Source organism: Gavialis gangeticus, unplaced genomic scaffold, assembly GCF_001723915.1.
Source record: "Gavialis gangeticus isolate Ggan-Ray unplaced genomic scaffold, GavGan_comp1, whole genome shotgun sequence".
In the NCBI taxonomy this organism is placed as follows: Eukaryota; Metazoa; Chordata; order Crocodylia; family Gavialidae; genus Gavialis; species Gavialis gangeticus.
The window spans coordinates 27,492,643-27,503,291 of record NW_017729032.1 but is presented as its reverse complement, the minus strand read 5'-3'; the positions used below and the strand labels follow the sequence as shown (position 1 = coordinate 27,503,291).

The following is a 10,649-nucleotide window of genomic DNA, read 5'->3' as shown; positions in this document are numbered from 1 at the left end:
GGCGCCGCGCGACTCGCTGCCCTCCACGTCTGCGGCGCCGCCGGCCCTGTACGCGCCTGCCGGCCTCAACGGCCACCAGCCGCTCGGCTTCCCCGCGGCCGCGCTCAGGGACGGCCTGCCCCACGGCTACCCGCCCTATCTCGGCTACGTGAGGTAAGAGCCTCGTCTGTAAGTGGCACTGCCCTGGCCCCGCGACTTGCGCTTCCCGCACACGGTGCAGGTGCGGGGCCGGGGTCGGCGAGAAGAAGAAGCTTGGTGTGGTAGGAGCATGTCGGCGGGTAGAGCGGCGCGGCGGGCCAGGACTTGTGAGGGCGCTTGCGGTCTGTTGTGCGCCCACCGGCAGGGCTGGGAGAGACTGGTAAATAAAACCAGTGTTATTTGCTTTTGCCATGGGAAAGGCTTGTCGGAGTTAAATGGAGTGCTCGCACTTCCAGGAGCTTTCCTCTCCTCTCCTCTCCTCTCCTCTGCTGCATCCTGTTGTCTTGTAGCGAAAAGCTTCCCTTCAGCTTTGCAGGCAAGGCTCTTTGAGTGCTCCCTTTTATCGGACCAACTGAGTAGCTGGAAAGAAAAAAAAAGTTTTAGGCGAGCTTTCGGGCACAGTTGCCCTTCTTCAGGCATAGGGAGCCTCGCTAGCCTGAGACTCTCTTCAGCTTTGTCGCTGCTATGTTGGACCGACTGCTGCTGGGATACCGTGAGACGAGTTTTCCAAAGCCAGGCGTTTTTCCTCCTGTCTCTTGTGTCCGACTGCCTTGCATTCAGAAACTTGTCTCACTTGATTGCAACTACATTGAACCAACTCTGTGGTTGGGATAAAGTTAGACAAGCTTTCCAGTGCCAGCTGTTCTTCCTCCCATCTCTGGCATTCAACTCTGTCTTGCATCCAAAAGCTTGTCTGACTATTGCAGCTACGCTGGGCCAACTGCTGTTGGAATAATGCTAGACAACTTTTCCAATGCAATGCATTTTTCCTCTGGTCTCTTGCGTTTGACCATCTTGCATTGCAAAGCTGGTCTAACTTTATCTGAGCTACATAATTGGTCTAATAAAAGGTATAACCGTAAGAAATCCTTGCCTCACACATTTCAGAATAAGAGATAAGTTCCAATGAAACAAATAAGAGAGAGTTTTAGTTGACTGAAACTCAAAAGGAATGCTTCCTGTCACAGACTATACTGCTGCACTTTGTGATGTCTTTTAGCTCTGGTCAGAAAACAATTATTATTTTTCACTTCATGGACTCTCCCTTATGATGGAGACTTTTTAAAATGCTTTTGTCACTGTAAGAGTGATGTTTTTGTCACCGTTTTATTGTACCTTAAAAAAGTGGTATTTCGCAATCATTAACGTTGTTTAATACTGTGGAAATGATTAGCAGGTGTCAGTTCAAAACAACCTAAAATTGGTGAAGATCTCAGCTTATACACAGGTATCTTCTCCAATCTGTGTTGCATTTTACAGGTAGGCAACACGTAGACATTTCTATGATTTTTCAGGGTATACATGCATGAGAAGCACTCTCAAGATAGAAGTATGAACATTGAAGTGTATCAGATCTTATCTAATTTGTTAAAATGACTAAGTCTCATTCTAATAGAAACTGCATGCTATGTTATAATATTTACTAATACAGTAAGGATAGCGTTCATTTTTTAAATATCAATTTTCTAGTGAATGAGGATACTGTATTTGACAGTTATTGTTTTTGTTTACATTAAAAAGGTTACCAATCAGAACTCTGCCAGCAAATCAGGAGACTTAAGTTGATGTTTGTGAGATGTTTCCAAATAAAACAAATGTTAATTACTAATTGCCATGGGAAAAGATTGCTGAAGCCAACTTGACTTCAGTTCTCCTAGTTTAGGTTCTTCCTACAGAAGTGCATATGTAAGAGAGAATTACAAGTGTTTTTTTGCAGGGAGCTGAGCTTTCACCCCTACTTGCTAACACAAGTTAAAACATTGCAACACTAGGGCTTTTATGTTATTCAGACCACTTTAGTTAATACATTTTACAAATGTACCTGTTTTCCTAATGTGGAGAAGCCATGAAGTAAAGACAGAGTTGGAATGGCTTTGCGCACGTTTCCCCAGACTTGTCAAGTTTGATTTTTAAAACTGAAAGGCTAGCTTTGCATTTAAAACTGATAACCTTATAATACAGATAGTTTATCTTTAAAAATCCTGATGTCTCATTCATCTTTTCCCCGCTTCTTTTAAAGGCCACATAGTGAAATGAGCCAGAGTCCTCAATTCAGTTTTGAATCTTTACCTCAGAAGATTTGCCTGATCTGTGGTGATGAAGCCTCTGGTTGCCACTATGGAGTACTTACCTGTGGAAGCTGTAAAGTCTTCTTCAAGAGGGCCATGGAAGGTATTGTTAGACATTTTTATTTTTAATTACTTGAAATAAAACTTCCTAGACTCAGCTATGCACTTTTTAAAGATTGTTTTTTACTAGTAAAACAGATATTTGTAGGTATTATTAAGCCCTGTATTTTATTTCTTGGAAACAGATTTAAATATCTGCAGTAGCTGGTAAATTCTTTTGAAATGATTTACCTTACTATTATTTGCTTTACTTTTAATATTTACTACTTGGCTTTTTTCAGGTCTTCGCAGAGGTTCATAAAATCCTTCATTGCTTTAACATGTTTCTTAACTTTTCACAAATAGAATACAATTTTGTTTTAAAAAAGTCTGTGCGTTCCTGTTGAGGAGAAAATACCCTAGGAACGATTTGACATATTTACAAAAATATAAGCTCCTGTTGTGGAAGTCTGTGGGAATCTGTCTTGTTTCTAGAATATAGAATTTGGCTTCTTAAGATTTAAATAGTAGTAATTTTTAAAAACAACATTTGGTTTTGCATTCCATTCAGGACAGGTGTTAAGTAACAGAGACAGTCTGTAGGTGTCAATAATTAAATTAAAGTTTACATTATATATGAAAATAGTTTGGTATTTATTCAAGAATATATGCATTTGATTTCTTAAATCCAATTTTATGATTATTTATTCATTCAAATTATATGGACACTTACACAACTTAAAAATACGCTCTCGAAGATGTTGGGCCTATGTTTTAAATTGCATTTCAAACAGTATACTTCCAAACAGTAAATGAAACAACATACTAATTAGTTCTTTTAATTTTCAAGTTCTGCCTTCTTTTCTGTGCTTATCCTTTCATCCTGGGAAAATAATTTATAACTTAGTAATGTATAACGGGTGGTCAATTTTGGATAAAACTGATGATCTCAGTTTATACACTGGTACATTTTATATATGACATTGCATTTTACAGGGAGGCGATGAGGAAAAGCTCTGTTCTTCTAAAATGTGCTTGTATGACAAGCATGCATGTTAGCAAACACAAATCATTAGCCATAGTATATTTATCTAATTTATATATAGTTCTTTAAAATCAAAACTGTATGTTTTTGTGTTGTTTTAGATAGCTTATTCAACTTTATAGAATTTATAAGGTTTTGCATTAGATAAAAGGATAGCTGAACATAGAGACTTACTACATGAATGAGCATAGCTTAGGTGTAATGCTTATTTTATTTTTACAGTGTTAGTTTTATATATTATTTTGCATAATATTTTATGTTGTGCTATATATTTCATATTATTAAAACATGCATCATATTGAAGTTACTTGTAGATAATTATGTGAGGCTCTAATTGAGCAAAACACTTAAATGTGATCATTTTTAGGCAGGTACTTACGTTTCATTGACTTTCTTAACTGTCTTTTTTTCAGATGTTACACACATATTAATTCTACCTTAGTTTTTATTACTGCTCACATCAATTACATATAACAAAAATATAAACACCTGAAGTCTTTAACAAGGAATTTAATTAAAAAAAATCACATTAAAAATTTCCATTTAATTTTTTAATATTATCTTTGTTTTGTATTTAATTTTCTGTCTGGGGCATCGATTTGTCCAGATATAGGTGCCCAAATAGGCTAATCTACTTATAGATGTATTATATTACTACTTTTACATTAAAACATTTCAGTATATATCTCAGGCATATTTAGTCAGGGACAATGTGCCTTGAGCAGGGGTCTGGACTGGATGACCCTGTGCAGTCCCTTCCAGCCCTACTTATATGATTCTATATCACTTTTTGAATACAGTGTGAATAATTCTGTGTTAGCAAAGTATTAAGATGAGTTGTTTTCCTATGCACAAATATATGTCCCAAAAACCATGAAAAGAAAATGAAAAATAACTGTCTGTACAAATTCTTGGTTGTGCCTGCTTTACGGCTAGGTACAGACATTCAAAAATCCCAGGCTGGAATTGATCTAAGTTGCACGGTTTTCTGTAAGCAGTGTAGTGTAGAGCGGTAGTGAACAGAATACACATTTGCCCTTTGGAAAGGGGGGCGGGCGGACCTTAGACCTGGTTCTACTATTTTTAGACCAGTCTACATGTGCCAACCAGTATTCTGTTCTGTTACTGCTATAGAACTTTTTTTGCTGAACTTTTGCTGTCACTGGTATACACCAGTTTTTGCCCACTTATATCAGTAAAAGTGTAATGTCTATACCTGGCCTGTGTGGGATCTTCATCTTTGACAATAAAGAATGTTTCTCAGAGGATTAGGCATAATAGGAGTGATTTTGAAAAATTAGATTTTACAGGTCAGAGCGGCTTAGGAAGATGGGACATCACAATTGAAACAGCAGTTGACTGTTGTGAATTAACGAGGAAAGAAGACAAAAATGTATCAAACCTTGGATGAAAAAAGTGATCTGGTTGGGCAGATACATGATTAGATGGTATTACGCGGGAGAGGTTAGTCTATGGAGAGGTTTGAAAATCGAGAAGGTAGTCCTGAATTCAGTTGCAAGGTGGTAGACAGTCACAATGATTTGGTTCCAGTTAATGGGTTAAAGAATAGCTGTCTGTTTTCTATGTAGTTTAGAGTTTAGTGAGTTATTTTGGTAAATTCAGTAGTCACAAGTTAGTGTGGTAAACTAGCTGTCAACAAGAAACAACACAGCAAAAATACTACTGCAAATACAATAATAAAGTTCACAGTTATAAGTATACCGGTTGCAATTCAGATATATTCTTTTTACATTAAATGCACCTTTTCCCTATTCTTTCTTCAAAGTGAATGTATCTTTATTTATGAATTTAGGTAGAACTAGTCTAGACATGATTATTTTCTATTAATGTATATAAAATACTAAACTTTGAATGCAAACTATGGCCTGACCAGAAACAGGTGGTTTTTATTATTTCATATATCCTTATAACTATCAACTACCTGGTTTGTATGTGACAGTTGGTCTTACTGTTTTTCTGTGCCGATAAGTAGAAACAGCAGTATAGTAGAATAGGGGTAGAAGGAAACAAAGTAACAAGTATGGGCATAATAGTTATTTCTTTCTTTTTAAAATATTTTTTAGTGCACTATTCTAAATTGTTTCTTTTAGCGTCAGTATGCTGAATGATTACAATGCAATTGTCCATGATACTGTTTTTCATGCACATGTAATCTTTCTCATAAAAACTGCTTTGAGTTCCTTCAGTATATTGATATCCTATGTATTTTTTTTAAATCCATTCAATCAGAAAAATGGGGCCTACATCTGTTTTCCTAAAGATGCTATCAATTCTCTCTCTTTATTGATTCTGTCTGTAAAACTGGAGAGACAAACTTAAAGATTACTTTACACTGGTTGGGTATATTGTAATGACATTTGCATATAATCAGCAGAGAGATGGATACAATTTATAGGTGAAGGAAAACTACATAGTCCTTGTGAAAAAATATATAATGTAGATACAGAATTAAACTGTTTTAGTATGCATACGGCCAATTTTTAAAATTAATATGACTGCTCCTAGGCCAGTTTCAGCCATTTTAGTTCTCAGTTCTTTATGAGTTAATATGTAAGCATGAAGGATGACTATGTATATTTCCTTTTATTAGAATTGTGAATAAAAATAGCCCAACTATCATTATTAACATTATCTAATTAGAAAAAAAAATCACCTTTGTAAAAGTTGATGGTAGTCTTATGTAGAGTTTAGATTATGCAATGGTTTGGATAGAGATGATCCTGCCTCAGGTGGGGAATTGGACCACATGACCTGTGGAAGTCTCTTCCAACCCTACTTCTCTTTAATTCTGTGAAATCAAGCTTTTTTATTCAGTAGAATGAACAAAGTACATTTTTCTTTTCTTGCTGAAGCAAAAGTAGAAACAAAACATTTGAAAATCATTTATGTACTACCATGTTTGGGCAGAAATGCATTCTTTTTAAGTCATACCCCAGGTATAGATCTAGAGTCATATTGTAGAGAATAGCTTTTGGTTGTGGGAGCAGGTTTAAATCTTGCTGAAAATAAAAAGCCTTTCCAGGGAAAAACAGGACTGTTGGGATAATGGCCAGTGCGGGAGCCAGCGGAAGGGGTGGGGATTGGGGAGAGGAAAGTTGTAAGGATAGATAATAGGAAAAATAGTAATAAAAAAACCACACAAACCATTTTACATCTTAGGGATTGCATACTTGTGTTAGTTTTACTCGTTCATCTGAAGAGGACTATTGTAATGATGTATTCATTGTGCCAGCTCCTAAAAAAAGTGTGTAACAAAACAAAACAAATAAACAACAAATGGAAAAAAACCCCAAACCGCACCCCCAAAACCAAAAAAAACCAAAACCCCAAAACAAAACCCCTCCCCCCCCGACTTTCACTTAGCAGCAGAGGAATCATAACAACTATTAACAAATACTCTCAATTAAACAATTTTAAATGAAGGTCTGCACTCTATTCCATCAGTGAACAGAAAGTAAAGAGCACCATACATTTAAGATTCATAATAAACTTTCAGAAAGGCTATTTTTAGAATGATCAAATAAGTTATTTTAGGATATTTTTGTAAGTAACTTGCAGTTGAATAAGGAATTAAAAGATGTTGTCACCTGGGCTGTATCTTTAATTTTTAGTTTTATAAAATTAGAAGTAATCTTTCTAAATGCGGAATAACTGCAATAATAGAGTATGTAGAAGAACTCTTAATTCTAAAAGTCTTAGGAAATTTTCTGCACATATAATCAGGCAGGACTACTAAAACTACAAAATTGTGCAATGGGCAGGGCAAATTTACTTCACTCACATGTTATGAAGAGGAATCAAAGGTTAAGGTTTGTTGGATCCTGGACTTCTGCCACTTGTTCTTCATACATGGTCTTTTGGCAGCCTACATCCATGCGTTTGAGTTGCAAGTGACTTTTTGCAAGAGCTTTGATGTACAAAAAGAAGGTACATTTATGTAGACGTTGAATAATATTGTAAGTGGTGTCTCTTCTAAATGACCCTTACTTTTTATTTTGACATTATCTGTGCCATGTGCTTTTCTTGGTCCTCTGGTTATAGTACATCAGCTTGCTAATTGAAGAAAAGATGTCTAGAAAGCAGGTAATATAACGGTTGGTCCATAAGAAACCAGCTATTTGTTTTAAAAATGTAGCTCCTGAATGCTTTATTTCAGTTTAACAGTTGCATATTAGATTGTGGAAAATATTTAAATTTTTTTTAATTCACTGTGCTTGAGACCCCTGCCCATTTTGAAGTGTGAGGACACTGCTGCATGAGATGCAAAGAATGGCTGGAACATGCTAATTAGCACTCTACAGCAGACTTGATTAATCTCTGTAACCTCTGTAAAAAAAAGTAATTACCAGGGATCCTGATGTTCTCTGATAAAAAATCCCTTATTTTCAGATTTTAAAAAGTAATCCAAAATACACATTTTTCTATGATAAAAATGACACATATCTCTCTATATTAGTGGCCTTTCATTTTAATCACAGAAAAATGTGGATTTGGGGTTACCTTTTTCATCCAAAAATTTGGCATTTTTTCATCAGAGAAAACCAGGATCCCTGCTTATAAACACTTCTAGAAGATGTGGAGGCTCAGGCTGTGGCAGGTCATAACAGGGAGGGAGTTTCAAAGCTGAGGAGTGACTACTGGGAATACTTTTTCCTGTATTTACATCCCACAAACTGAGTACACAGATGGAATTTGCCACAGACTACTTTCAGCTGCCTATATGGATTGCAAAGTAATATAATGGGACTATATAAGGCGCAAGCTATTTGGGGCTTTATAGGTCAGAACCAACCTCGAATTGTGCCTGGAAAGCTATTGCAAACCAGTGCAGTCCCCTTGATTTACCTGTGGTCTTGAGCAGAGGGTTGGACTAGATAACCTCTGGAGGTCCCCTCCAGCCCTGCTTTTGTGTGATTCTTTGGGGCACTGCAGTAATGTGCTTCTGGCAACCCACATACACGGTCTGCACTGGCTGAAACTTGTGGACAGTTCTCAAGGGCAGCCCCACATGAATTGAATTATGAAGAATTATATTCATATCATATTCAGTATGAAAGACTAGAAGCCAGAGTTTGTGACAAGTTCAGGGTTATAGAAATGACTCTGTAATTTGAGCACCAGCTTGTTCTGATGATTTTGTTAAGGTGATGGATTAGAAATGATACTTATGCATTTGTGACTAGTCATTATTGCTAATAGAGGGTACTTAGAAAATGGTAATTTGAAGAAATACTGGTTAAATGCTTTTTCTGGGTTTAACTTTATGGAGTATAAACGGAAGCAATATCATCTGTTGGGCTGAAATAATTCTGGATGGAAAATAAGTTAATTAAGTTAAGGCATAACAGTTTATGGCATTATAGACTGTCAACAGGTGATTCTTGTCCACTGTGTGAGTAGGTATTGTTGCTGCTAATGAAGGCTTAGGTTTGCAAGACCATTTGTCAAGTGTCATGGCATATCTCATGCTAGACTCTCTGTCTTTTCTGCAAAGTATATGATGTTTTCATGATGGACACTTAGGTATTGCTTCAGAAGCTAATTGACATAACAGCAAGAAGTCCAGTTAATTAGTTAATGGATTAGAGCACATTATTGTGAGGAAGCATATATTTCTCCAGACTGGAGCTGGGTCATTTTTTACGCATCCAGTCAAATAGATGATACTTAAACCACCTTTACATTGAGTCACGTAACCAGAATTCTGAAAGAATTCCATAGCAAAATTGGGAAACGTTTATTGGAGATTAGGCAATAGTTCTTCTAGTTTGATTGTTTAGACTGCCTATACATGTGCTCGGAGGGATTGGTTGGGGGGGTGGATTTTAACTAGAGTGGTTCCTGGAGAGCAGCTCCAATTAAAACACTGCGGTATTAAGCCCCTGCACATTTAAAAATGGCTGCAGGACTCTTTAAAGCTCATTCAACAAACTTTAGTTAAAACGCCTTAGCAGCCATTTTTAAACTCATGGGGCGTGTCCACACATGGAAGCACATGCGCTTGCAGCAGCTCAAATAGAAGCGGTGCAAATTTGAGCTGGGGCTTTTTGCTTAAGCGCATGTGCTCAGACATGCACTTTGGTGTGGAGCAAATTGTGCCACTTGGGGCAAAATAACCCTGCCTGGCTCCTCCTGGATCTGCAGCCAGGGAGAGCTAGAGACAGGGCCAGCACCTGTGCTGTCTCCAGCAGTATAAAAAGCCACCCTGGCAAGTAGCTCAGGGCTACTAGCTCTCAGGAGCTTCTGGGGCACAGCCAGTTGGTACGTGGGGACACTATCTCTTGTTTCAGCTGGACTGCTGAAGCAACCCTGAGAGTTCTCTGCACCCTCTACCCACTACAGCAGTCTGGCAGTGGGGGCTGCTGCCTGGCTGTGACCTGCTGTGCACCTGCCAGACTCGGATGGGGACTGCAAAGCCAGTAGAGGCATCTGCCCCTCTGGGCCAGCTGCCAGTGGACTGCGGCTGCAGAATTGGCCTCTGTGTGGCACTACTGCCATGTGTGCCCCCTGCCCAGCCATCTGGGCAGCTATCGCCTGGAAGATGTTCTGGGTGTCGTGTACTTTGAACTGTCAAAGCATGTCCTCCTGGCCTCATTTGGCTAGGAGGTCAGCCACAGCCAGTTGGGTCAAAGGTGCCAGCTCTGAGCAGGCAGGGTCCTGCCACTGGCCTCCCTAGCAGGAATTCTGGTGTTCCCTGTTGGAAAACTGAAAAATCCCTGATAAAAAGAATCCCAAAGTCATTCTGTAAAATACCCCCCAATCCATGTTCCTCCACAAGTAAACCAAAAAATCACTATAAAGAGAGAGAGAGAATGAGACAGAGACAGCAATCAGTTGGACAATGTTTTATTGATATATCTTACAGTGTTAAAGTAAGTCTCTTATCGTAATAATAAAGTGAGCTCTAAATACATGTTTCATGAATTCGTGTATACATGTTTTGCTGCACTCCCACTGGGTGTTCAGCCCCCACACAAGGGGTATGCCCCCCAAACAGGGGGTTCACCCCAAAACAAGGGATATGGGCCCCCAACAGGGGATTCAGTCCCCCCAACAGGGGGATCAGCCCCCACACAAGGGGTGCGGCCCCCCAATAGGGGACAAATGGCCCCCACACACCCCTTGAAAGGCCCATGTGCCCCACCCCAGCCCACCAATGGCTGTCCCACCTCCGCTCCCCCAGACCCTCCAATGGCTGCTCCACCCAGCCTCACCCCCTCAACTTGCACCCCCCCAGGCCCCCATGGCTACCCCCACAACCCCAGGCACCATCACTT

At 38.9% G+C, this 10,649-nt stretch overlaps 1 protein-coding gene across 1 annotated transcript in view; it reads left to right on the top strand.

The window, feature by feature from the left end:
* The first annotated feature begins 75 nt into the window (after positions 1–75).
* PGR (progesterone receptor) overlaps positions 76–10,649 on the top strand; it is a 126,618-nt gene continuing 116,044 nt past the window's right edge. The window contains exons 1-2 of the mRNA XM_019525229.1: positions 76–153; positions 2,219–2,370. Coding sequence (XP_019380774.1) covers positions 2,232–2,370 — 139 coding nt within the window. The 5' untranslated portion in view covers positions 76–153; positions 2,219–2,231. The remainder of the gene's footprint in view (positions 154–2,218; positions 2,371–10,649) is intronic.